We start from the raw sequence: 25,121 nt of genomic DNA, 5'->3' as shown, positions 1-25,121 counted from the left end.
CGACGCACTCGCACTCTGCGCAGCGAGCTCTTCATTGCCGGTGTCTCTCCTCATTGGCCCCCCAACCTTGGGCTTGGCTCCGAGAACGGATAGAGGTTTCGGACAATTTCTAGTCTCCCCGAGTCGCAGTCTGGACCAAGGCATAGGAATATCACCGCCTTATTGGTATCTATTCGCAGTACGGATATTTAAGAGCAGTCTTGCAGGCATTGTCACGGCTGTTCAGGCTTGCCCTTGGGTTGCTGCCAATATCTGGAATTTTCATTTCTTGTATCGGTATACAGCTTTTCTGTACATCACCCTCGCCATCTCCCGGGATGCCTCTTCTCTAAGTATGCAAGGCGACCTCCAAACACCTTGACGGAGACTCTTGCAAGTCCTGATCAGTATGAAGTTGTGTCATTCGTCGTATCTATCGTGTCTAAGATCTTTGGAGGTATCACCGCAACACGCGGTCGTAGGTTTGGCCTCTAACCGAACCACCACCCATTGCTGTTCGTGCATTTCTTCTAAATCCTTCTCGGTTATTTCTCAGGTCCTCGGCCGCTTCTTTGTTCAATGGATCGGAAGCATTGGGTTCTAAGAAGAGAAACTGTATTGAGTGTTAGTGACCGCTGCCTCTTTTGATCTGGAAACACCTACCTGCATGCCGACGATGACAGCGTTCAAGTTCAACACAGGCTTCCAGTCTTCTCGCAGAATGTTTAAGCACACGTTTCCTTCTAGGTCGATGTTTGGATGGTAGATCTTCTGAATGCATTTGACCTTAGGTGGGTCGTGAGGGTAATTCTGGTTGATGGCGAAATTAAATACGAAGCTGCCACCCTTGTACATGCCTTCATCCGGTTCGATAGTAAGTTGAAAGTTGAGGATATCGTCAGGGTTTGGAAATGTAGTCTTCATGGTTGATCCGAGAGAAACCTCACTCAGATCTTGTACTGGTTAGACCAAATCGTCACCTAACGGAGTAGCAGATCCCACCTTTTTGTACACGCAATTGCGCTGCCGTGACTTTCTTCTTCTTCTGTGTTGTTCCTTGCGCTTGCTCATCCTTCTGCTGCTGCTGCTTCTGTATACCACTGTCAGCCAGGTTCGAAATGTCCTGTCCACAGTTCCACCTACCATTGACCATATTTTCATCATCTTGGCGGTTTGTATGGTAGAGGCAGAGGTCTCGTTAATGGCTCGGGGTCTCAAAAATCGTGTTAGGCGATCGCTGTGAGTGTCTGGCAAAGCCTGTGATCGAAGAGCGCAGTGAAATAGCAGAGGCAAAGGGCACAAGATGGACGACCAGCAGGATGAGTAACGATTGAGGGAAATGGAGTGGCGAAGACCGGATCGAGGCAAGACTGGTCGTACTTGGTAGCGCAAAGGCCGCAAAGTACAATATATGTGAAGAAGACGTGGTGGAAGCTAAAATAATATAAAGGAATGGTTGTTATTAGACAGTGAAAGTATTCAGTCGTAGTTGCGTTGGCTGTTCGCCGTTGGCCGCAGCCCTCACATGACGCAGTTCGGCCGTATATGAGGCTATTCTCCGATACCAATAGTTGTACGGAGTATGGAGTACTCTGTACTCGTACTGTGCGGATTTTTGCAATCGAAAGTCCCATCGATTGATAAATCCTTTTGAATAGATTTACTGTCTACGACTGAAGCACGATTTACGTCTGTAGCAGCACACGCAGGTGGTACATTTTTATTTTGATTCTTCTGACAGAAAATGTCCAAATCTCCAGATTTTGCCGACCTTCGCCCTGATCTCATGCTTATGCAGCACCCTCTATGATTGACTATCTTCGATTGAAACAACACAGCAACCCTGTCCTGCCCAAGAACCAACAACACCCAGTGAATCGAACCAGGGACAAAGCTGCCGTGGTCCAGAGCAGAGCTTGGAAAAAGTGACTACTTCGGCTCGTGGCTTGAGACTGTGCATCTATTTAGCGAAACTTCTGCCTCCAAAGAAAAGAGAACTTACAGTGAATCCAAATTTGTCGACATTGTCACTAGTAATTGCCACTGCCAGCAGAGCATTTGAAAAGAGCCAGGTGGCGACAAGTCGAGTTCGGAAGTTCTTGTACGAATCTTCAAGCGTCTTTTCCTCTTTCTCCTCTGGAGCCTTGTATGGTGCCAAGGCACGTCGTACGGTGGCTTCGAATTGACTGTCGATATCCGCCTGTGGTTTGTCGATTTCTTCGATGACTGCCGTTTTGCCCTTCTCGTCCTTCTTCGACTGGGCGGAGGGTAAAGCTTCTGCCTTGTCAGAGCCCTTCGTACCCCAGGAGACATCGTGCCAATTGCTAAAAGCATAAATCATGAGGATGTTGATAAATGATGGCATCAGGAGTAGATATTGACCGAAAGAGGTGAACATGTGCCACGGATCCAAGTACAGGAAGGAGGCGACGAAATACAAGCCGAAAGTGGCCGCCAATGCAATGATGACAATTCCAGGTCCTGTTGATGCGAAGAACGATTTGACAAACTCATTGGCACCCTCATTTGTGACTATGTCGGTGCCGTCTTTGGTCGTAAATGCTCGAACCACCAGGTACATGGACAGAACAATAACATACAACTGAATAAGCGCAAACAGGATGAATGACATGACGTAGGCCATCTTCGAACCTTTCGGTCGATTACCAAGCGCGAGGATGAATTGGAGCAGGAGGAAGGCCAGATAAAGATATTGTAAAACCGTGTTGATAATGGGAGTCGCCTTATCACCAAAAGGAAATGCCGTGTTGTTGTTTTGACTGCTAGGTTGACCAACAAGATCCATAAGAATTTTGGTTGTGAGCCAGAAAGACGCCAGAGAAAACCAGGAAAGCAGGACCGAGACAATGTTGTAGAGCATTTGAACGTGGAGGAAGAACATTCGAATGAGGTTGTGGCCGGATTTGTACATGCGAGAGAAATGCATGAGGGAATAGATGGAGGCGGCAAATGAACCGTTCAACCAACGTCGACGTTGTCCGATGAATTCAGGAGCTCCTTCAGGTACATCGGTTTCGGCTCTGGATGCCTTGACGTATGAAAGGTGCCATTTGGATCCAGCCTTTGCCACCAATTCGAAACACAAGATACGATCTTCTGCCAAAAACATGTTCTTCTTGAAAATGTTCATGCCCTCGATACCTTTCTTGCCCAGACGTGCGGAGAGGGTGTGATCGCCGTGGAAGTACTGCTCGAGAGGGCGACCCATAATGGCTCTAAAGCGATACGCAGAGAATGCACCAGGCAAGACACTAACGTAGCCGAATGAACTTTCCAATGGTTTGTCCAGAATGTTACTGATCTTGTACTCGAAGTTCTGAGCCGCGACCAGAGGATTCAACAGTTTTCTCCCAAAGACACCTCCGCGTCCCAACATGGCATGGATTTCTCCACAAGCACCACCAAGGTCTTTGTCGTTGTAGAATGCCTCCCAAAGAGCCATCAAAGACTTGGGACCAGGCTTTGTGCCTGCATCGAGCAAGATGCAAACTTCTGGGTTCAAGATACGTCCGAAGCCATTGAAGAGCCATCGATGGGAATTGATCTTCTTACTATTCTTCTGCTTCAGACAGAATATCATCTGGACGGGAGGCAAGGACGTCGAATCGTTGTCGTTGGGTCGGATCAATTGCTGATTAGGTGTCACTGAAAGCTGGGTCGTGTACTCGAAGATATGCACCACTGTGTCCTTCCCATCAACGTCCTTTTTCATGACTCCATCTTGGTAGATACCAACAGTGGCCAGCAGATCCAGTGTATTCTTGTCACAAGGGTCGATACCATCGAAAACCAGACACACAACAATCTTCTGCCAGGCGGGACCACCCTTGTTCCAAAACTCGGACTTTTTCAGATTCACAATGTCACGAATGTTCTGCATCACACCATGGAGCGTGCGCGCCGTCAAGACTTTATCCTCGTTGTAGTAGGTAATGGCGATCAACAATTCGGTATGCCGATTGTACATGGCCGGTCGCAGATTATAGCCGTTCTTAAGGGTAAAATCGTCCGGGTCACACGTCGCCGCTGTGTATCGCATGTGTGTGAACTCTTCACTGCCACCCTCGAGGTCGCCTCGATATTTCGACTGGATGGCATTTTGAATTGCGCTGGGCACCGGGTAATCGATACTCAGTACGCTCCCTTGAACTAGCTTGACTTTTCTTGTAGCATAGCGCTTGATTGTGCCGTACCCAGGAGCCTGCCTTTCCTGCCACGCATCTTGTGTGGTCATTGGGTTGCTGGGATTCGGACCCCCCTGGGCGGGCAAGTTGTTCTGTGAATTGGAGCGGTAGGCTCCTTGCTGACCATATGGTTGCGGATTGTAGTTTGTTCCTGTGACTGGAACTTTTGAGGGATCTCCTCCGACATATGACTCGTTCAGTGTGTAGACCGACTCTTGTCCCGGGGTCAACGGCCGTGAGTGGGAGTGAGGATCATCGTAGGGAACCTGGTATGCGGCGTTCTGATGCAACAGGGAGTGTTCTGCTTCGTCGTCTGAATGTCCAGGAGAGGGTCTGTAGTTCTGTCGCAGGATTTAGCACAAGGCCCAACCACTTCGCGCCTCTGAGATTTGACTTACATTGCCGTGTGAGAGATCATTGAGCTGGTGACCAGGATATTGGTGCGCCATATTTGCCAAATGGGACTGCTGGATGGACCAGCAACGACGCAGCTTGTACTTGCAAGGTCTTGGTGTCTGTAGACAGCAACTTTCGGGGTTCAGAAGGTCTGGGGAATAATGATGAAATATTAAGAGTGACAGCCGCCAGGGCTGCTTTGAAGGGGGTTTGCTGTTGAACTGTAGGGTCGTGTGAAGTATTGGAAACAAAGTGAGACGGATGCGGAGAGTACGTGAAGTGAAAGACTCGAGCACAAAGAATGTTCTATCTGAATACCAAAGAAGGTAGCTCCGTGATACACACGGCTTTCCGAACTCGTAGTAAGTATGGGAGTGACCAGGTAAAGAAAGAAGAGGGATCAGAGGTGGTGTTTCAAGGTCTCGAAGTCCCTGCCCGTGGTTCAGGCCAATTCCCAAGATATCTCTCCCCTGAAGCAGACCGCCAGCTGATGTGCATCAACCTGGCAAGTAACAGGCTTACGACAGAATCTTAGCCACTCCAATCATTGGGCTCCATAGTATTTGACTCGCTAAAGGGCGAAAAGAAGGCTGTGCAGCAATTGGTTTCTTCGCTGCCCTGGAACCTGCGCAGCAACAACGAGGCGTCTCCGCAAGTGGAATTCTAGTCAAGGGATGACGGTATCTACTACGACTTTGCTACCTGTGGCTCAATATGACCTGGGAGTCTCCGTACATGGCGAGAGGCATTGAACTGAAGGGTCTGTACATACTCCGGTTCGCACTCCGTAATTATCGCGATCGTCACAAACCTCTACCCAGTATGTCTTTCCCCGGGTTTCATCGTCCTCACAGGGATGAAACAGCTAGAACGACTGAAATAGTCCTGGCGGCCTCCGATGATGGGTCTTATCGCCAACAGTGGCGTCACGGCTACAAGCGCAAGCCGCAAACCAGGGACCAAAGAACCCGGGCTTGTTTCAGGGGACGAGGCTCCCTAAGCCGTTTAGGGCTTCATCTCTCCCCGCATGCGCGATCATATCACCTTGCTCATTACTGTTGGACGGAGGTACTCTTTCCACGACATACAGTCATGAAGAACGAGCGGAGGCCGAAACAGCACAAGGTGACAGGTTCGACGTACAGTACTGGCATTTGGTGCCACAATCGGAGTTTTCACAGTCAGATCCATTTTTAGTACTTGTACTCCGTATAGTAATAAGGTAAAGCCCATTGCTGGCGGTGCAAGTTCTGCAAACAGCCGCGCCACAACGCCCCTTTGACGATCAGCTACCTATTTTGTGCCTAGAGATCCAAGTAGCCGAGACTGGCAGTCGACATTTAAATGATGCCACAGATCTATCATCAATTCACTGCTCAGGAGTAGTTCAACTGTGCGCAGCATTATTGATTACGAGTACTCACTCATCAGTTGTTCTCGCTGATCAAAAGACATGGTACGGAATATCCGTATTATGGTGGCATAAGCACATTCGCCCATTATAGAACATTGGGTGTTGTTGTCCGGTGGCGGTGGCTGCGATGAGATGCAGTCGGGCTGCCTGATCAATCAGCAGCAGGCTGACTTTGCATTCCATATCAGAAGATAGAAATAATTTATGAGTAGGTATACTCGTAGAGAGTCGTGTATGTGTTTTTTTTTGACATTGGTTGTTGACTCAGCATTCTTTTCGCTCGCACTTGTTACTATACAATACCTAAGAGTAACACATTCCCGTCTAGTTCTAATCAGCATTGCGAGTAAAATCTCGTGGATCCAATGAGAACCAGAAAACACCGAGATCCTACGTAGAAAACAAAACATATCGTGGACTCACACGGTGAGCAACGTCAGTCAAGAAAGTGACAGGCTGGATGACATGCGATTGAAAGGAAGCAATTTATCTTTTCTTCGCAGACGTGTGAGCGTCATGACTGTCGAGTGAGCCATGGAGAGTGTCCACGTACTCGTATGTACTCGTACTCTAACTCGTCTTCCATATCCGTACAGCCACCAGCATCTCATGTGAGAAAGATCTCTCGGTGTGTTTGTCTATCTCACCTGCAGAAGCAGGTGGTAGAATCTCGCTTGAACCAGGCTCATCAGCCAACAAAGAGCCCTTTGTGCCTGGAGAGCGTGTGATTGGGAGAGGAGGATCACGGACACCTACGCCCTGGAAGATCCTGGTAAAAAGCAAGGGATCGTGTTTGAACGCGGCCCAGCGCCATTCCTTGGTGGGCGATGGTGTGCTGTGGTGTGCTCTTGGTCTGCTTGATCCTGCCGCGCGTTGTCGGCTGTCAACCAACAGCGTCCCAACTCCACTGCCCCTTCATCTCCCTCGTCTGCCCACTCACCTTCTGTTTTTCATCCCTTCGTGCCCTTTCGCTCCTCTCAATCCATCCCCAGAAGGCGTTGCTTGTCCTTCGGTCGAGAACGAAGGATCTGCTCACCTTAACGACCCTCGATCGTCCTCAATTCCTTCCTCCTTCATCCAACTCGACCTCATTCTTTCACCTCTTACCTCGACCTTATCCAACTTCAATTCAGTCTTTCTCGCCATCCCTTTCAGATTTTATATTTTCGTCCCCGGTGGAACGCTCGTTGGGTCGCTGGAGAGACCAACCACATTCCATTCTCTATTCTTTGTCCTGCATTCGGTACCTTACAGCTGACAAGCTTTACGACCACCGGTCTACCACTTCTCTGAACAGCTCTTCCCCGCTTAGATTATTGTCCGTTATACGACGAGTATATGGGAATAGCCACTCTTTTGTTTTGAAAAGAACGGAAACCGGATTCGGGAGGATCGGCAAGAATCCAGACACTTCCTTGCGCTGCGCCCATTTTATCCCGAAAAAGCGACTGTACCAAGAGAAGCTGGAATCCAAACCTACTTCAATCAACGGGCGACCAAGGTTGCGCACTAGAGGCTAAATACTATCGCCATGGCGCACTCTGAGTGTGAGTCTCACCAGTTCTGCAGCAACAAAACTTGCTAACAATTGCATTAGCAGCAAGATCACACCCTAACCATCTCTTCCGGCGATGTGTACAATGCCCACCAGAGCCTCCCAGCTGCCCTCAATGTTCGGCAGATGAAAGATGTTCCTTGTCGGCTCAATCTTGCAGTTCATGTGCATCAACAACCTGCGTCAAGCTCAATACAATCCCGGGCCAGTCATCGCCCAAGAAGTCTACCCCCGTCGGTGGAATCGTTGGTGGTGTGATCGGAGGTTTAATCTTTTTGGCTGTCGCCATATATTGCATCTATCGGTTTCGATCTCGCAAGAAGAGACGCATTGAAACTTGGGATCCGCCCGAGAAACGAGATCAGTCTACCCTGCACCGATCTCATCGTCAATCTACACGATCTGCGCACTCGATCGCGTCGACGGTGCTCACGCGAGCCTCGAATGTCATTCAGATCGCATACATTCCTGGTGTCACGGTTCGATCACCACCAGAATCACCGGCACTCCTCGTTCCACCTGTTCCCGCTCTGCCTGGCAGCTTAGGCAATTCGACGACGTCCACGCCTGCTCTCGAGCAACACTTTTTCATGCCTGGGGATCTCAGAGATTCTACGTGGTCCGATACAGATTCGGTAGACGCTCGCTTTAGTGTTGCACCTAGCTTGGCTCGAAACAGTGTGGCAACTACGATTTATCGAAGCGATGCCATCGTTCCGCCAATTCCGGCACAACAAGCATTCCGAGCACAAGCAAATGTTGTCAGCGTTAAATCGGGCGCCAATACACCAGGAACTTCTTCTACACCAAGCACCAGAACCCCTAAGATCCCACAGGTTCCTGCTATGGGAAGCTCGGGGAGTTCTATTGTAGCAAGAAATGTCACGGCCAGACCTATTGAAGTCAAAAAGACCAATTCCGGTACAAGCGTTCCAACTTTGGCAAATCTCGCAAAGAAAGCGGCTCGTCAAAGTGGTACCCCTTCACCCACCACCGAAAAGAGCATACCCATCTACAGCGACGAAAAGGAAGTTGTTATTTCAAAGTCGACTGTTTCTTCTCCTAGTACTGCCATGATGGATGATCCCATTTCTCCCATCACAATCCCACGACCTGCGTTTGCTGGCAATCAATCGACACGATCCTCTTCGGTCAGCGCGATCCTACCTCCGGATGCACTGAAGCAGTCTGCCAACAACAATCCCATCAATGCCATGATTGCTGATGCAATCAATAGAGCAAGGGACCCTCAAGCCATCGGGGTGACAAGTCCGACTTCACGTCCTCCACTTGTCCAACATGACTCTGGGCCATTTTCAGATTCTAACGAGGTCAAGGAAAACTTGTCTTGATGTATATATACTTGCTTCTTCTGAAATTTATGTGCCACGAGGCCATTCTTATGAGTCTTTCAGCGATTTGAGATGTTTTAGATACCACGTAGAGCGATGATCAGTCACATTGTCGCGGAATGAAAAGTGTTTCCGACCATCAAGTACCAATGTTCGTAGTGCTCTGAAATGGACTCCATGTTAACAAGGGTGAGCGTGAAATATGTGCCAATTAAGGAGTGCTATGTGCTGAGTCATACACACGTTCTCCAATGGGCGCGTCTCGCAGGCGCGTCTCGCCCGTTCATCAGTTATCATTTGTGCATCCGTCCTATGGATTCCGTACTTGGTATTTCCATTCCAGCCTGATACCATTTCTCTGATCTCTTAAGCAACTACTATCCTCAACGAAAATCTTCGTCATGGGAATCAAGATGCCAGAGTCCTCCTCACCGCGCGAGTCTTCTCCTGTCAACGATGACGACGTAACTCTGCCTGATGCACCCCCTCTAGAGAGTGAAAGCGGGACTGCATTGGACCCGAACAAGCCAGATCAATCAAAAGTTGCGCTCGAAGACCTGTTCGATGATGATGATGGCGACCTTGAGGACGAAATTCTAGCTTCCGACGCAGCAAATCTGCCCTCTCCTCCTCCCCAGACTGCACCCGCAACATCAGCAAATGCTGCACCTGCTTCTCAACAGGAATCCTACTCAGACCCCAACTTGATGTTACAGTTCTATTCAAGACTGTTCCCATTTCGGTCGCTATTCCAATGGCTCAATCATTCCCCCAAACCGGGACCCGACTTTGCCAACAGAGAGTTCGCACTGACCCTGTCCAACGATGCATATCTTCGATATCAATCCTACCCCACCGCAGATACTCTTCGTAAAGATATCCTACGGCTGAATCCCTCACGTTTCGAGATAGGGCCCGTGTACACCACGAACCCGAGAGACAGAAAAACCTTGAAGAAGAGTTCAATGTTCCGACCATTGAGCAAAGAGATAGTTTTCGATATTGATTTGACTGATTACGATGATATTCGGACGTGCTGCGAAAAGGCCAATATCTGTTCAAAATGTTGGTCCTTTGCAACGATGGCGATCAAAGTGGTTGACGTCGCGCTAAGAGATGATTTTGGCTTCGAGCACATTATTTGGATATACTCAGGGCGTCGTGGTGTCCACGCATGGATTAGTGACAAAGATGCCCGCGAGCTGGACGACGACAAGCGGAAAGCGATAACTGGCTACTTTGAGGTCTTGAAGGGAGGCGTCCAGGGTGGCAAAAGAGTTAACCTCAAGCGGCCACTGCATCCTCATATCACGCGAAGTCTGGATATCCTCCGACCATACTTCCAACAGGTTCTTGTTGACCAAGAACCCTTCATGTCACAGAATGGGCAAGATCGACTTTTACAATTGCTTCCCGACAAAGCACTGAACGAAGCACTGGCCAAGAAGTGGGCGAGCAGCCCCAATCGACCAAGTGCCCGTAAATGGGCTGATATAGACGCCTTGGCGGAGACCGGAGTCAGCAAAACGTTGAACACGAAAGCGTTGTTGGAGGCCAAACAGGACATCCTTCTTGAATACACCTATCCCAGACTCGATGTGGAAGTCGGCAAGAAACGCATTCATTTGTTGAAGAGCCCTTTTGTCGTGCATCCTGGAACTGGAAGAGTCTGTGTACCAATCACTGCAGCTGGAGACATGAAACGTGCCGAGGCTTTCGATCCGCTGTCAGTTCCTAGGGTCACTGAACTCCTCAAAGAAGTTGATGAGTTTGGAAGTGCCGATGACGGTGCGAACGTCAATGGGTTTGTTGAGGACGGTGTGACGATGAGGAAGTTGAACGATTGGGAGAAGACTAGGCTGAAGTCATACGTTGAATTATTTGACGGTCATATCAAAGCGTTAATGAAGAGTGAAATGGTTAGGGTCAAGCGAGAGAGGGACGACGATGGCGTTACGGGGCCTGACGGAATGGAATTTTGATACATAGCCATGCTGAATCTTGCACGAATGACTATGCATCCGAGGCGAATGACAGACTCAAATCAGATCGAATATGGACGCTCCCACCAGTCTTCGAATGTGAGCTTCATTATTGAAAGATTCTCTGATCAGTCACCGCACGACTTTTCGATTCCAGTGACCTTGGCTGGCCTGGTCCCAACACGACACTATGAGTAGAAGGCTTGGTTGACCAGCGTCAATGGAAAGAAAGGAGAGGAAAGGCTGGGGCTAACCTAATTGGGCAAATGCCGCAGTACGATCATTCGCTGTTCTGTCGCGATTTGTCAGCACTATCGCGTAACGTGACCTGACGTTTGCCATGTTTTCCGGAACAGCGATTGCAATCTTTTGCGATGCTTATGGTAGAATTTTGCATGCCGAGGGAAAACCTCATCTGTACACTTACTCTACGACGCATTAATGATCTAATTTGGAATATGACCACTGAGAGTACGCAAATGTGAAACTGTCATCACTTACATCCTTGACTATTTCCTAAAACCAGTATTGCCGTGGAGGAGCTAGACAAATCTACGGATATCGTGATACATCATCTGGGATATGCCGGCTATGAGTGTCCAGCCTGTCAAACACGGCAACACAGTACAGGTGAGCATGATCCTCGACCTACATGCTCTGACCACGGAGGCTGATGCACAAATAGGCATGTGATTTATGCCGATTGAAGAAGCGAAAGTGTGACCTCAAAGACGGCGTGGGAAAGTGTTCATCATGTGAGAAGGCAGATGCGGTTTGCCAAATCACCCATGTTACGAAACCACGAGAGAGGCGGAAGAAGTAAGTGGACTTTACGGATGTCATCTTCCGGTGCGGCGGTTTAATGCATGAATAGGAAACAAATGGAGAGTCTCCAGGATCGATTGCAAAGCTTGGAAGATCTAATCAAAACTTCTCTGATCGCAAAGGCCTCGCCACCTCAGCCTCAGATGCAACCAAGCCCTTCGACTGCTTCTCCAATGGCTCCATCACAGCCTGCACTCACGTCTCCACTGGCCTCTGATTCGTATTCTGCAAGTCAAATGTCAGAATACCTGGGACGTTCATCGTCACTAGAACAAAACCTCCAGGGGTATCGAAGCGCACATGCTTTTACACCAAGTGGACCCAAGCCTTCAGACGAGGTGTACGCCCAGCTGACCTCAGAGATATCTCATTTTTTCAACACCCCAGGCTCCGTCGAGGCTGAGCGAGTTTCTGGTAGTCTTGACGCAATGGATATCGACTTAAGGCCCCGATCAAGAACACTCGGTGTCAGGAAATGCTCCATGCCGCCACCTCAAGGAGGCTTGTTCTTGCTGCAAGAATATTTGGTCGACTTCAACACCGCCACCCCCCTGTTTGATGCGGCAACTATCAGCGGACTGTTCTTGGATTGCTACAACGGACGTGCTGACGGTCAAATGGTATCATGGGTCACTGTGAAAATCGTCCTGGCGATTGCTCATCGACTACGGGCAATGAGCCCTCTTGGTGTCCCCCAGGACACAGAGAATGTTCAGATATATCTAGAAGAAGTGATCGCGGAGCTTCCAAGTCTCATTCTAATGGAGCCGTCTCTTCTCATCGCGCAACTCTATCTTGGTACTGCCATTGTTCTATCAACATCTGCCCGGCCCCAACCTACTTCGACATTAGTTTCAATGGCGCTCAGAGTGCTGCAGGACATCCGCACCAACGATCCAGACGGGGATCACTCGGTAATGCCAACAGATCTACAGTGCCGAGAACGTGTGTTTTGGATTGCATACAGCATGGATACAGACATTAGCCTACGGACGAAGAGAGCGCCGGGCCTATCTTCGAGACTGATTAATCTGCAATTGCCCATTGAGGATCAGCCCGATGGGGCTGGACGGCTGCGTGCTGCTGAAGGTGACTTCACAATCGACATATTCCGACTGCGAGCCGAGCTTGCACTCTTTCAAGCCCAACTATTGGAATGTGTCCTTGCTCCAGCGCTTGCTGAGCAGACGGGTTTAGCATTGCAGGAGATGGCAGCAAACTTACGCAAATGGAGAGGCCATTACGTGTTTCGACTTGAACCCACAGAACTTCGGGCCATGCTCCATCGTTCGGATCTCGTCCACGTCATTATCCTCGAATCCATATACTTCACGACTGCGTACCTTACTCAATTCTACAATTTTAGCGGCCACGCTTTGAGGTACAATGTACTTTCAGCTGACGGGCTGTCTGCTTCCACGGCACTAAGCGACGACGTGTTACCATATGATGACGCCCGACGCTTCATGCAATTCTTGAAATTGTTGACAGATGAAGAAATACTCTGCAATTGGTGAGGCGATCTGTTCTTGACCTGGGATAGGTATGCTAATGGCTTCCAATTTAGGCTGAGCATCGAGGCTGTTGCTTCGGCCGCTGTAGTCACACTCATGCATATCATGCACAACGCGGGCAATAGCGACGCCCAGGCAGATCTTGACATCGCCCGGCCTGCGCTTCACATTCTCTACAGATTGATCGACTTCAGGAAAGACGGGGACTTCTCGCAACTCCGCTATATTTGCGCCGATTTGTACATGAGGGCTGACAGCATGGTCAGGCAGAATAATAGTGTCTCTGATAGATGAATCGGTTGCAACAATGGGATCTGCCATGCAATATATAGGTTGGAAGAGGTGTCTAGTTCAAGGAGTAACGAGTTTCGTAGACAAAGAGTACGGACTCTTTGGAGTGCTTTCGGCTAAGTTGCACTTCCCCCCGCACATCTGGAGCTAGTTGGGGTACTATTACTATTTAGGCCAAGTGCAAATCAGACCTGGTTAAGTGTGCTTGTGATTCCCCGCGCTTCGTGCATTCATTGCCTTTCACTCACTTACAGTATCTTCATGTCTATCCACATCAGAAGCCCGAGTGGTCGTGAATGCCGCTCGGGGACGCAATGCATAGCCCGTTAGATCCCACACAAACACTCTAATGGCTTCCCAGCCTGCCGTGCAATCCGAGCAGAACAAAGGCAAAGGCAAGCATGTGAGCACTGCCTGCTCGGGTTGCAGACGCCGAAAAATCAAATGCGACGGCATTACTCCTCGATGTTCCAATTGCGTCCTCTACGACCAAGAGTGCATTTTCCAATATGGTGTGGACAAGCGCAAGATCGCCCCCAAGGAGAGACTCCAAGCATTGACAGCATACTGTCATGAACTCGAGGCTGTTCTGGGCCTCCATGGAATTCTGTTACCTACACCACCTCCACTGCACGTCCAGAACGATCGTCAAAGCCAGTTGAGTCCTACGCAAGCTGGAAATGCCGACTTCACATCCTCCGCCGTCCCCACGGGCTGGCCAAGCATCGAGACTCAAAGTAAGTGCTTTCCTCATCCGTCTATAATCTCTGACGTGTGGCAGATCAAAGGACTCATAACGAGCACGCTATCTCTGATACCTCTGGAGTTCCATCCTTAGATAACAACGACTTCTATCTTAATGGCAGACTAGACCCATCTGCCACAGAAGTGGTTCAATCGAGTTCGGAACCTGATATCCTTGTCGATCAGTTATCTGGCCGGATGGGGTCTCTGCAGGTTGCTGAGGATGGCCAATTGCGATTCTATGGAGCAACTTCTAATTTGCATATCTTGCACAATGGTCCGATGTCGTTGTCTCGATCGAGATTCCGATCTCTTTCGGAGGAAGGAAATAATCTCCTCCAGGGTGCAGGCGTCGGCCATCTCGTTGACCAAGACCTTGAAGATCATCTACTCAAACTTTACTTTTGTTGGGAAGACCCCACCATCCATGTTGTCGAGGAGTCCGTTTTCTGGCGGGAGCGTAGGAAGTACTTGTCAGGCCAGCACTTCAGCCCCTTTTACTCGGAAGTCTTGTCAAATGCAATGTGAGCTTCGACACCCTACGAGAAGGTTGTTCCACTGACATAAGAGCTGTATAGGTGCTCTGTGGGAGCCACGATGACTTCGAGGAAATGTCCGCACTTACCCGAACCACTGCCCGACTTTTTCGCCACCAGGTCTAAACTACTACTGGACCTTGAAATGGATGCTCCTACGCTCTCGACTGTGCAGTCATTTGTTATCCTCAGTGCCATAGAGGCTGCTCTCACAAGAGACGCCCGCGGTTGGCTCGATAGCGGTTAGCATATCAGTCGTCCTCCGTTCAAGAAATAGGCTGACTGGTCACATACAGGCATGGCAGTAAGACTCGCGGTTGACCTAGGCCTCCATCTGGACCCCGAGCCCTACGTACAAGCAGGTGTTATTACACGCGAGGAGGAGATGATCCGTAAGGTAATTTGGGGTGGTGTCTTTGTCCATGACAGGTGAGGGGACTTTGCAAATCTGCAGATGCATGTGAACAACTAGTAATCACATATTACTAGGATGTGGAGCCTTTACGTTGGCAGACCTGTTGCTTTGGACGACAAGCATATTACTGTGCGATGGTCACAGCCGGAAAATCCCATGGGAAATATTCCCAAGTATTGGACCCCTTATACTGATGACGGCGAGGGTCCCGACTTGCCGGTTGTCCTCGACCCAATCGATGACCTATGCATTTGGAATATTAAACTCTGTGCCCATATGACGGCAATCCGAGAGACTCTGTAGGCGCGAGTAAGCCTCACTGTTGACCTTGATACTAACCCCAATTAGTTACCCTGATGGGATGGGCGATGCGCGAAGTCTGAGGCAGCTTTGCGACTTTGCCTCTCGAATGAGCCAAGCATTAATGGAGTGGAAAAATGGGCTACCTGAAAGCCTCTCTGTCGACTACGATGATACTACAACATACTATCTCCCACATGTACTACAGTTGCAGTAAGTTAACGTCCGATCGTTCGCAAATGTCATCTTACAGATTTTCCTAGTATGCAATATCACTGTGTGATGATCATTACGAATCGTCCCTTTTTTGTTTCGACAAGGAAGATCATTGATCTTACTCCTTTGGAGATTTCCAGACGCAGGGATACCTGCACAGACGCCGCAGATGACTTGGCTAAGTTGGTCGATATTTACCGGCGGCTTTACGGTCTCAAAAGGATCAATATACAAGCTGTTCATCTTCTGTTTACTGCCACGCTGATACATGTGTTCACCGCCTGCGGCGCGCTGGACAAAACAAAAAGCGATCATGCTTGGAAGAGTCTCGAAATATGCTGCCAGGCACTTAGCGAGATGAGTCTCTCGTTTAGAAATGCTGGGAGGGCTTTCGAAGTGATCATGAGTATCAAAAGCGATCTCTTGAAGAGATCCCGATCAAGATTGAAGCGAGCGAATCCTTGGCATGATGGACAGGACCTGGATATCGACTACCAAAGGAAAAGACGCTCGACCATGCCTGAGAGTGAATTGCTACCCTTCGAAGACCTTGAGGCTTCTGGCTTTGATCCTGCCTTTGGCTCGACTGTACCACTGAATTTCTTCGATACATCCTATGACGACTTCTCACTTGATAGTCTATTCTGGAATGGATTCAACTCGTTGGAACTGCCGCACCTTCCACCTCAAAATCAACATGATGAGTCTTGACCAATTACACTTTCAAGCATTCGCAACGTTCTGCCATCACAGTGGACATATCTACAACCGCCCAGCATGCAATCCTCCAGTCACAAGAATATCAGTTCCAGTGGTATATGCCGCAGCATCGCTGCACAGATATGCGACCACGGTCTTCAGGTCGGCCCTGTCGCCTATCCTTTGAAGTGGAGCGGCAGAATTGAAAACAGACAGTAATGTGGGATTTGTCGCAGCTAGACGATTCGTCATCTCCGTCGAAATATATCCAGGTGATATCGTATTGACACGAATATTCGACGGACTCAGTTCGACCGAGAGCTGTCTGCAAAGACCTTTCACGGCACCTTTGGAAGCTCCATAAATCGACAGGTGCTGGGAAGGCAGAGCGGCTCGCGCTGCAACCGAGGCAACCATGACAATACTGCCTCCTGAATTTTGTGCCTGCATTTGTTTCGCAGCCAATTGAGCACTCAGATATGTGCCCATGACCTGGGGATGTTGTGTTAGACCTTCCCAATTTCCAACAACGATGACAATGCCTGAGGGATTACATACATTCACATCCAGAACTTTCATCCCTTCTTCCGCTGTGGTTTCCAGAAACGGCTTATCTACCGCTATTCCAGCTGCAGTTACACTAGTAGAATCAATCAGCAAGGGATTCTCGCAGACATCACGAACGCACCAGTTATCTATCCTGCCGAAATCTGCGATGACTTGTTCGAAAGTCTGAGATAACGTCGCCGGATTGGTCACGCTCGTTCTAAAGCCAGTACCGTTACCACATGATCGCTTCTAATGGAGAAACAGCTTCACCTGTAATACTTTGCACGGACACCAAGGTCTTTTTGGAAATCGAGAAATGCATCGCTCGGTTTCTCGAGGATGTCAAGTACTGCGACATCACTGCCGAGCTCAGCAGTGCCTCGGGCTAGGGCGAGACCGATTCCACGTGCACCTCCTGTAATCAAAATGAGTTCGACGGTTTGCAAAAGGCATAGTTGGGGAATTCCTGACCCGTAACGACCGTTACCCTCCCCTTCAGCGACAACAGATCCTGTACAGAGTGTGTTCTGAACTTCTCGGTGTCAGCTTCCACCTTGTGCGCGGGAGCCTTCTTGCTCTGGGATTCAGCAAACCCGCTGGCCCACGTCGTTTGCGTTGTTGAAAACGCTCTGGAAACTTGTCCCAGGCCAAATGTCGGTCGGCTTCGACACTTTGTCCCTAGACACACACGTCCGGACAATCCTCTGCCCACGATGAATACATTGCGCATCTCCATGGCTCACGAGAAACCCCCAAAATGTGAAGATGTCGAGTTTGTCGATATGTTGGCAAAAATGCAACAGCTCAAAAAGGGACTTTGTCGTCGGCACTAGTTTGATTTCGGAGAATGTAAACCTCGGGTATGCCTTCTTGATCGATCTCCACAGAAACAGACCCTTCTTCATAAACGGACCACGGTGTCTATTGTCTCAACGAACTTTCGTCTTGGGGTGAACTTCAGAAACAAGAGGTTGAGAAAGCTGAGGCCCAGAACTATTTACAAGCCACCGCCGACTGTCAGATTCCTCACTAAAATAATTCCACAAATATGCGAGAATGGACCGTGCACAGTATGGCCTCAGTGATGACGGGATAATAGGGGGCGCCGGAATTGTGCTTTTCTCCAATCAAGGCGGCCGTACAACCAATAGGCTACGGGTCCTATGCCTTCGGAGCACCAGTTTTTCTCTCCCTGGAAATATGGTGAATTGACTCCCCCGGGATTCGAAACCCGTGAAGATGTGGGGGTGGATATTGCTTCTCTACCCGGGACTCCAATCAAATACCACCGTCAGCTTCGACTTAGCCGGTTACCTTGAATGTACGGAGGGGATCCTGGGGCAATCTCCATGGTATCAAGGTCATTCATACATATATCTCCAGATCTACCACATTGTTTGCTCGTTCCGTATCCTTGGGTCTTTCAAGAGGATTCTACTTTTCTTTTTTCTCTCTCTCCCAAGCTTACACCCAGGACTTCATCCTCTCCTATTGTCATCCCTCCAGTACACCTTTAGTCTCTTGCGTCACCATGAGGTTCCTCAAAGAACTTCGGGGGCGGACCCTTTACCGGGTGATGAGCGTGTGCTGCTCGCTCGTAAGTACTTGACCGTTTTCATTCTTTTCTCAGTCTCGATCCATACTCACGATATGGTGTGGAAAATCTAGTCCTTTTGCATGTACGGGTACGATGCCGGCGTCCTCGGCGGCGTGCAGACCACGAAACCTTTCCTCGAAGCGATGCACCATCCGACCGGCACGTACGTGATTCCCATGATTGCGTCCTCGTACACCCTGGCGGCGGCGGTCTGTTCCCTGGCCGTGACGATGCTCGGCATGCCCCTCGGCCGACGGGGTTGCATCTTGATGGGGGACGCGTTCGTCATCGTCGGCGCCAGCATCCAGGCCTCGGCGTGGTCTGTCCCCCAGATCATCATCGGCCGTGTGCTCTGTGGCTTCGGTATCGGTTTCATCTCCTGCTCCGTGCCGACCTACATGGCCGAGATGAGCATCGACTCCAAAGAACGCGGGCCCGAGGTCGCCGTCCAGTGCGTCTGGCTCATTTCCGGGGTCGCGCTCGCGTACTGGATGGACTTCGGCTTCACGCGCATGACGAACCAGGTGTCTTGGAGGTTCCCCATCGCCTTCCAGGCCGCCTTCGCCACCATCTCGATCGTGGGCATGTGGTTCCTCCCCGACACCCCCCGTTGGTACTACGCCAAGGGCCGGGAGGCCGAGGGCGACGATGTCATCGAGAGGCTCCACGATCGACCTCGAGACGACCCGCGCGTTCAGGCCATGAGGGACGAGATCCTGGCCTCGATCAAGCTGGAAGAGGAGGACGAACACAAGTTCAACCCGATCGACTTGCTTTGGGACCGGAGTGACTTGAGAGCGGGTCGTAGAATCAGGATCTCGTTCATGATTTTGTCCTTGCAACAGATGATGGGTATGCTCTCCACGTTCCCACGCTTTGTCGCCACACTCTCCCGAGGATGATTGACTGACCTACGTGACGCCAGGAATCAACCTGTCCGTGTACTACTCGACCGTCATCTTTTCTCAAGTTGGCCTGTCGGACTTTTTGTCCCAACTACTCGCGGCCGTCATGAACACCGGGTTCGCCGCGGGGACCTATTTCCTTCCACCGACGATCGAACGCATCGGCCGGCGTAAGGTCATGATCTGGTCGGCCGTCGTCTTGACGATATGTATGCTCATCTTTGTCATCATGATCGGTCTCCCGAACCCTTCGATAGCCATGCAGTGGACCGCCGTGGCGATGATTGTCATTTATAATTTTGTCTTTGGGTGAGTTTTTTTTGGTGCTTTTTCTCGCTTTTTCTCTCCCTCGTCCCACACCATGGAAGAGTGTTACAAGAAGCACACGTCTATTGAAGAGACAAATACTGACTGGAATGATTGCAAACTTCAGGTATGGATGGATTGGTGTCCCCTGGTTATATGGTCCCGAAGTAAGTTTTTTTTTTCTTCTTCTTTCTTTTACTGCCCCCTGTGTGGCCCCGTATGTACTGACGCGAGATGTTGCAGATCGCACCACTCAAACTTCGACATCTCGGTGGCGCAGCTGGTGCATTCGGCGAATGGCTGTTCAGTTTCATCACGGTGTTCGCGGGTGGTATCGCCTTGCAAAACGTCGGTTGGAAGATTTGGATCTGGATGTTGCTGTCTTGCGCGGTCGCCGTTCCATTTGTGTACTATCTATGCCCAGAGGTAAGTTTGAAACATTTTGCCCATCACGCCCGGGACGGAGAGAATTCCGATGCTGACTGCTTACTGCAAAACTATAGACCACAGGAAAGACTTTGGAAGAAATCGACCTCATCTTTGCGAAACCGGATATCCGAGATTCGGCACTCGCGGCGAGAATGGTACACGATCCACGCAACCACGGAGACGCCGTCAAACTTGACAATGTCGAATACGAGGAGAAGGAGGATGTGTGAGATGACATGTGTCGTGACGTTTCGGGGTTTGGTGGGAAGAAACGGATGGTAATCGGGGTTGGGTCTGGCTGTTCATAGCTCAGCAGTCGTCTTGGGTAGTATTAAGAAATTGGATACACATATATGTATATATAGACACGCGCGGAACACAATTTTGAAAACCGAAGAAGGTGACAAAGTTGCTGTCCCCGGATAAAAGGTCTTGGTAGAGAGTGATCTCTATACGAGGACCAAAATCTAGACTGGGCTGAAAATGCGCACCCCTTTAGCAAATACTTGACGTGAGTTCGCCCAGGTAATGCCATTGTTTGATTTCTAAAAGCGAGATAGATACATGTTTTCAGATATACCCCCTTACGCGCTGAAAATCGTCCGCCGGCTGTTGAGACGTCTTCCCTTTGCCTTGATGAGGCACCGGAGGCGGACTTTGTCCCGGCGGGTATATGACCTTGGTCTCATCGCTCGGGCTCCACCAACCCCTACCACCCAGAGCGTATATTTGAGCTCTCCTCGGGCACTTCTCCCGATAAGGCCCTGTCCGGACCTCCTCGATTTCGTAGTAACGATAGGGTGACACCCAAGGCGATTGGAAAACCGGCCAAGTCTCTAGTCGAGAACGATCCCAGAAAACATAGCCTCGCTCACGCAGCCCTTTTGTTCCTTTGGAATAGACAAAAGCTTCCCTGGTCTCATGCTGATGTGCCCAACTCCATGCCTCGGAGGGGCCTGTGTCTGGTTCACGAAAGAAGGGTGCAAAAAGGTGTTCGGCGCGCCCTTCACCGCCATGTCGGTCATGGTATTCGGAGAGTTGAACCCCATCGAACCGCTCGTTGGCAAGAATTAGCCCTTCACGTAGGAATTCCGTGTTAGCCGCGGGATAAGGTGTATAGAACAATCGACGCCTTTCATCGTAAGTCTTTGCGACAGCTATGGCGTGAAGCTTTGCCAACCCCAAGGACAAGATGTGCTGTATGTAAGGAGAGTCCAATTCGTGTGCGTCTTGAATTCCTGTCGCGCCCCAGGTCACGTCGTGTTCCGTGATCTCGATAAAAACTGGTCGTCACTGTTAGCCTTGTGAGGATCAATACAAGGCTATGAGTCAATTAAATGGATCGGCCCGACCAACCTGGAGACGCCTTGTGGAAAAGATAATCATGTATGCAACCCAACTGCTCATTCTCCCAAGGCGAAAACTTGGAGAAGAAGACCGTCCTATGCTCGTCGACGTCGAAGGCGGCGGCGGGAGGTTTTTTCCGGGCCCTGAACAGGTTGCAGTATATCTCGAACCGATAAAGCGTACGTTGTATGCGACGAATCTCGGTGGGCGTGGGGAATCCTTCCCAGAAGAGTTTCACGTCGACTTCTGCCACCGGATTTTCAGAACAGTGTGAGGCAAAGTCCAGACTGAGATGCGCGACATGGCGTTGAAGATGACCGAGTTGCAGAGCTTGAGACAGGGTCCATGACAATAGTGCTGGATCTTGTCGAGATCGCAGTTGGTCATTTACAAAGTCTTCAATGTTGCTCCTGGTAAATGGAGCCACCAAACAAGAGGACTTCCAAGCCGCAACTGCCTCGGGAAGTACATCCTCATGGATGAGATTCCTGACAACCCGTGAAGTTATTGACACTTGGACTTGGATGAATGCAGCGTACACCTTGGACGAGGCTAGGACCGCTGACAGTAGAGAAGAAATATCAGGTAGGAAACAAAGGATCTGTTGTATCAGCTCTAGTGGAAGGCTTTCGAGAAAGGAGCTTGAGGACATTTTACTTCTCTTTTCGGTTCTTTCTCGTTTCTTCTCTCGTTCATGTTATCGTGGGAGGGAAAAGAGAAATCAGGTTGAACGTGAAATGATGGCAGCGCTTACAAGTTACAATCAGACGAGGCAAGAATTTAGCGCCGCGGTTACATCATCAGCCTTACATTTATATGCTATATATGTATATATATACGGAGTATATCTATATATATATAAAGAAGTGAATCTTCACCCAACAAAGAAGCCGCCTTGATGGCCACTAATTCAAGACTCACCACGTCGAAGTGCGACTCTTTGGTCTAATTGGTTTGGAGGTTGGGCTTATCCTTGGAAACCTACGCTTCAGTGGATTAAACTTGGGAGTCGGCTGGGTTTCCATGACTACTGTAGTATCTTCTGTCATAGAAGGTATGAAGGGTTCATAGTCGGGATAAGTATCAGAAGCCGGAGGTTCGAATCTCCAAACTTTTTGTTTTTCCTGCAGGATCAGGATTTTTTTGTTCTTTTTTGGAGGGAGAGGTGAAGGTAGTGAATGTAGTGACGAAGGTGACGGCAGTATCTCAAATGGTAAGGAAGTCCTAGTATCCGAGAGTGAATGCATTTCCAATAACAACCACCATCACCATCGCCCTATCCTTATCATGCTATCATCACAAACCATCTTCAACTTCATCGAGGTCATAACTTCCCATTTTCCTAGGAGGGACCCGATGATGAAACAGATAATCAATCTCCTGGAAAGTGCGACCTTTGAGCTCGGGAATGTAAAAGTAGCTCCATATGGTCCCAAGCAGGCAAGCACCGCCAAAGACAAATCCGACCTTGCCTTTCAAGTTCGCCTTGTCCGGGTTGACCATATACGGTACGACGATGTTCATGACGGTCCCAAAAACAGCCTGGCAAGCGGTGGCCAGTCCGACCGTCTTTGCACGGAGAGAAGGGGTGGAAACTTCGCCGAGGAGTGCAAATGCAATGCATCCGATGGTGATTTGGTAAATGAGAGCGTACACCACGGTGCAAGACGCTTGGACCCAGCGAGCGGCGGAGGTGTGGACAACGTCGAGGATGCCCATGAGCACAAGCACAATCGTCATGCCGATCATGCCCCAGACGAAGAGTTTCCTGCGACCCAGAGTGTTGATGGCCATCCAAGAAATCATGACGCCGACGACACCGCAAGCCGTAACACCAACACCCAAGTCGAACGCGTGGCTGGTTTGGATACCCGCGAGTTCGAAAAAGTAGGTCGAAAAGCCGAGGACGAACACAATTCCGGACAAGTGTTGACAAGCAAAGGCACCGACGGAAATCGTGGTGCGGACAAGGTTGGTGCCTTGGAAGCACTGGATCCATCTCGCGGATTTGGATAGTTCCATGTCTTCCTCGACGGTTCGGACGATCATGGCAAGTCTAGGGGTGACGTCGACATCGTGGCCGTGGAGGCGCTGTAGCGAGCGTCGTGCATCCTCGATTTGACCGTGTCGAACGAAATGCCATGGGGATTCAGGAGCAAACCATACCCCCACAAGAAGGATTGCTGATCAATTATAAGGTCAGTAAGCGTCCTTCAAAGTCAGGACTTTGCAATTTTATTGCTCACTCACCAACAAACAGAAATTGCACCGCAAAAGGCCCCCTAAACGCCCAACGGTCATCTCTGTCTCCAAATCCCTTGATGACTGCGTTGGACAAAAGTTGGCCAATGACTATTGCGAAATTGATACCTCCAGTGATCATTCCACGGAGGACAACCGGGGCCACCTCGGAACAGTACAAGGGTCCAATGGTGAGGTAGAAACCTAGTCCGACACCCAGGATCAATTTGCCGATGAGAAAGGCTGGTCGAGTGCTCGAAAAGACCTCTCCGAAGATACCGCCAGTCACAAAGGCTAGACCCATGAGAAGAGACTTCTTGCGGCCGATGCGGTCAGAAAGCCACGAGCAGGCAAATCCACCAAAGAACTGTCCGACGCTGGAAATGCTATTGAAGCCACTTTGCCAACTCGCCGGAATGACTGCTTGACCTTGGTAGATGTACCTATGTAGAAGAAGCGATTAGGGTGGGCTTGTCTCTCTCGAGTGTAGGAACTGCATGGAGCATACTTACCCGAACGTGAGGCGAAACTGTGGTACTGAGATCATGGCACCATTGACCTGTGCATCAAATCCCCTGTAGTGTCATGTAAGTAAAGCGTGCAGACCAAGATTCTTGATAAACCAGGAACATACCATCCGATAGCACTGAAGGCGAAAAAAACACACCAGAACACCACGACCTTGTTCTTGGTCAGAGCATCCCAAACCGAAAGTTGATGTTCCTCTTCGGCAGCCACTCGTGCTTGTTCGACTTTGGGAGCGAGATCCTCAACCATGGTCGTCTCACCTGGTTTTGTCGTTACATCGTGGAAGACTTCAACTGTCTTTTCCATTGCGTGTGAGAGATGACTATTATGTTAGGAGGTTTACCCCGTTTCGTTGCTGGTCTTTGAGGACAAATGGATCTCTTTAAATGCTTGCACAAACCCATCCACTTCGTAGCTTCATGGTGATCAAAGAGCGGTGACCATCCCCAGATACAAGGACGTAGTCATCGTCGTGGAATTCCTGGAAAAGACGATATCCGGCATTCCGCTGGGAACCCATGAAGGGCAATGGCACCACGGCAAAGATCTGGGTAGTGAGGAACAAGTGTTGGGTTGCAGTGGGCGTTCGACCGGGTCGGGAGTCCGTTGTACCCCGCCTAGAATCCTGCCACCTCCCACCTCCCTAGCAGGGGTAATGGACTCTTTCTCCCCTGCATCAGACGGTCCAGGCCACGCGGTCAAAATCTCATGATGCCACCCACAGATCGTCGACTGCCTCGGATGTCACTAATCTTCTCCCATAGACAAACCGCCAGAGTCTACGCTCTGGGAGACT

The 25,121-nt window shown here is 49.8% G+C and overlaps 9 protein-coding genes across 10 annotated transcripts; 5 read left to right on the top strand and 4 right to left on the bottom strand.

Moving 5' to 3' along the window:
* Positions 1-37: 37 nt before the first annotated feature.
* Positions 38-1,504, bottom strand: PV06_04224 (uncharacterized protein). Its single transcript, XM_016405089.1, has 4 exons — positions 1,123-1,504; positions 982-1,069; positions 643-932; positions 38-592 (listed from the first exon to the last, which is right to left on the bottom strand). Exons 1-4 carry the CDS (start codon positions 1,141-1,143, stop codon positions 440-442), a joined length of 552 nt encoding a protein of 183 aa, XP_016263295.1. The 5' UTR covers positions 1,144-1,504; the 3' UTR covers positions 38-439.
* Positions 1,505-1,692: 188 nt separating this feature from the next.
* On the bottom strand, positions 1,693-5,027 carry PV06_04223 (chitin synthase 3). Its single transcript, XM_016405088.1, has 3 exons — positions 4,583-5,027; positions 1,982-4,525; positions 1,693-1,931 (listed from the first exon to the last, which is right to left on the bottom strand). The coding sequence occupies exons 1-3, from the start codon at positions 4,631-4,633 to the stop codon at positions 1,794-1,796; spliced, it is 2,733 nt and encodes a 910-aa protein (XP_016263294.1). The 5' UTR covers positions 4,634-5,027; the 3' UTR covers positions 1,693-1,793.
* A 1,919-nt stretch (positions 5,028-6,946) lies between these two features.
* On the top strand, positions 6,947-9,044 carry PV06_04222 (uncharacterized protein). The gene is made up of 2 exons (XM_016405087.1): positions 6,947-7,541; positions 7,592-9,044. Exons 1-2 carry the CDS (start codon positions 7,526-7,528, stop codon positions 8,899-8,901), a joined length of 1,326 nt encoding a protein of 441 aa, XP_016263293.1. The 5' UTR covers positions 6,947-7,525; the 3' UTR covers positions 8,902-9,044.
* A 213-nt stretch (positions 9,045-9,257) lies between these two features.
* PV06_04221 (uncharacterized protein) lies at positions 9,258-11,036 on the top strand. The gene has a single exon (XM_016405086.1). The coding sequence runs from the start codon at positions 9,303-9,305 to the stop codon at positions 10,881-10,883; it is 1,581 nt and encodes a 526-aa protein (XP_016263292.1). The 5' UTR covers positions 9,258-9,302; the 3' UTR covers positions 10,884-11,036.
* Positions 11,037-11,282: 246 nt separating this feature from the next.
* PV06_04220 lies at positions 11,283-13,717 on the top strand. Of its 2 annotated transcripts, XM_016405084.1 has the most exons (4): positions 11,283-11,513; positions 11,569-11,702; positions 11,758-13,221; positions 13,276-13,717. In XM_016405084.1, the coding sequence occupies exons 1-4, from the start codon at positions 11,466-11,468 to the stop codon at positions 13,514-13,516; spliced, it is 1,887 nt and encodes a 628-aa protein (XP_016263290.1). In that variant the 5' UTR covers positions 11,283-11,465; the 3' UTR covers positions 13,517-13,717. The 2 variants fall into 2 exon arrangements, with proteins under 2 accessions (XP_016263290.1, XP_016263291.1); XM_016405085.1 differs by having other exon boundaries at positions 11,758-13,717.
* A 145-nt stretch (positions 13,718-13,862) lies between these two features.
* On the top strand, positions 13,863-16,435 carry PV06_04219 (uncharacterized protein; the record flags this gene model as incomplete). Its single annotated transcript, XM_016405083.1, has 7 exons — positions 13,863-14,250; positions 14,295-14,781; positions 14,836-15,035; positions 15,090-15,222; positions 15,283-15,507; positions 15,557-15,721; positions 15,772-16,435. The coding sequence occupies 7 exons, from the start codon at positions 13,863-13,865 to the stop codon at positions 16,433-16,435; spliced, it is 2,262 nt and encodes a 753-aa protein (XP_016263289.1).
* Positions 16,436-18,503: 2,068 nt separating this feature from the next.
* On the top strand, positions 18,504-20,535 carry PV06_04218 (uncharacterized protein; the record flags this gene model as incomplete). Its single annotated transcript, XM_016405082.1, has 6 exons — positions 18,504-18,569; positions 18,641-19,421; positions 19,495-19,783; positions 19,908-19,947; positions 20,024-20,206; positions 20,284-20,535. The coding sequence occupies 6 exons, from the start codon at positions 18,504-18,506 to the stop codon at positions 20,437-20,439; spliced, it is 1,515 nt and encodes a 504-aa protein (XP_016263288.1). The 3' UTR covers positions 20,440-20,535.
* A 244-nt stretch (positions 20,536-20,779) lies between these two features.
* On the bottom strand, positions 20,780-22,208 carry PV06_04217 (uncharacterized protein; the record flags this gene model as incomplete). Its single annotated transcript, XM_016405081.1, has 2 exons — positions 20,780-21,492; positions 21,566-22,208. 2 exons carry the CDS (start codon positions 22,206-22,208, stop codon positions 20,780-20,782), a joined length of 1,356 nt encoding a protein of 451 aa, XP_016263287.1.
* A 293-nt stretch (positions 22,209-22,501) lies between these two features.
* Positions 22,502-24,848, bottom strand: PV06_04216 (uncharacterized protein). Its single transcript, XM_016405080.1, has 4 exons — positions 24,432-24,848; positions 24,310-24,372; positions 23,807-24,240; positions 22,502-23,739 (listed from the first exon to the last, which is right to left on the bottom strand). The coding sequence occupies exons 1-4, from the start codon at positions 24,629-24,631 to the stop codon at positions 22,853-22,855; spliced, it is 1,584 nt and encodes a 527-aa protein (XP_016263286.1). The 5' UTR covers positions 24,632-24,848; the 3' UTR covers positions 22,502-22,852.
* Positions 24,849-25,121: the final 273 nt, after the last annotated feature.

The sequence above is a fragment of the Exophiala oligosperma genome (assembly GCF_000835515.1).
Source record: "Exophiala oligosperma strain CBS 72588 unplaced genomic scaffold supercont1.4, whole genome shotgun sequence".
In the NCBI taxonomy this organism is placed as follows: domain Eukaryota; kingdom Fungi; phylum Ascomycota; class Eurotiomycetes; order Chaetothyriales; family Herpotrichiellaceae; genus Exophiala; species Exophiala oligosperma.
The sequence above is the reverse complement of the archived record's forward strand: the minus strand, read 5'-3'. Positions and strand labels throughout refer to the sequence as shown.

What these genes read in the sequence shown, in the direction of transcription:
- PV06_04216 (XM_016405080.1), bottom strand. Translation starts at nt 24,631, where the DNA reads ATGGAAAAGACAGTTGAAGTCTTCCACGATGTAACGACAAAACCAGGT. An exon ending in CAGTTTCGCCTCACGTTCGG is followed by an intron (nt 24,241 to 24,309) that starts GTAAGTATGCTC and finishes TCTTCTACATAG; the next exon opens with GTACATCTACCAAGGTCAAG. An exon ending in GGTGCAATTTCTGTTTGTTG is followed by an intron (nt 23,740 to 23,806) that starts GTGAGTGAGCAA and finishes ATAATTGATCAG; the next exon opens with CAATCCTTCTTGTGGGGGTA.
- PV06_04224 (XM_016405089.1), bottom strand. Translation starts at nt 1,143, where the DNA reads ATGATGAAAATATGGTCAATG. An exon ending in TGATGAAAATATGGTCAATG is followed by an intron (nt 1,070 to 1,122) that starts GTAGGTGGAACT and finishes AGTGGTATACAG; the next exon opens with AAGCAGCAGCAGCAGAAGGA. An exon ending in GCAATTGCGTGTACAAAAAG is followed by an intron (nt 933 to 981) that starts GTGGGATCTGCT and finishes AACCAGTACAAG; the next exon opens with ATCTGAGTGAGGTTTCTCTC.
- PV06_04221 (XM_016405086.1), top strand. Translation starts at nt 9,303, where the DNA reads ATGGGAATCAAGATGCCAGAGTCCTCCTCACCGCGCGAGTCTTCTCCT.
- PV06_04223 (XM_016405088.1), bottom strand. Translation starts at nt 4,633, where the DNA reads ATGGCGCACCAATATCCTGGTCACCAGCTCAATGATCTCTCACACGGC. An exon ending in ATGATCTCTCACACGGCAAT is followed by an intron (nt 4,526 to 4,582) that starts GTAAGTCAAATC and finishes ATCCTGCGACAG; the next exon opens with AACTACAGACCCTCTCCTGG. An exon ending in TCGACAAATTTGGATTCACT is followed by an intron (nt 1,932 to 1,981) that starts GTAAGTTCTCTT and finishes ATAGATGCACAG; the next exon opens with TCTCAAGCCACGAGCCGAAG.
- PV06_04220 (XM_016405084.1), top strand. Translation starts at nt 11,466, where the DNA reads ATGCCGGCTATGAGTGTCCAGCCTGTCAAACACGGCAACACAGTACAG. An exon ending in AACACGGCAACACAGTACAG is followed by an intron (nt 11,514 to 11,568) that starts GTGAGCATGATC and finishes ATGCACAAATAG; the next exon opens with GCATGTGATTTATGCCGATT. An exon ending in GAAGAAATACTCTGCAATTG is followed by an intron (nt 13,222 to 13,275) that starts GTGAGGCGATCT and finishes CTTCCAATTTAG; the next exon opens with GCTGAGCATCGAGGCTGTTG.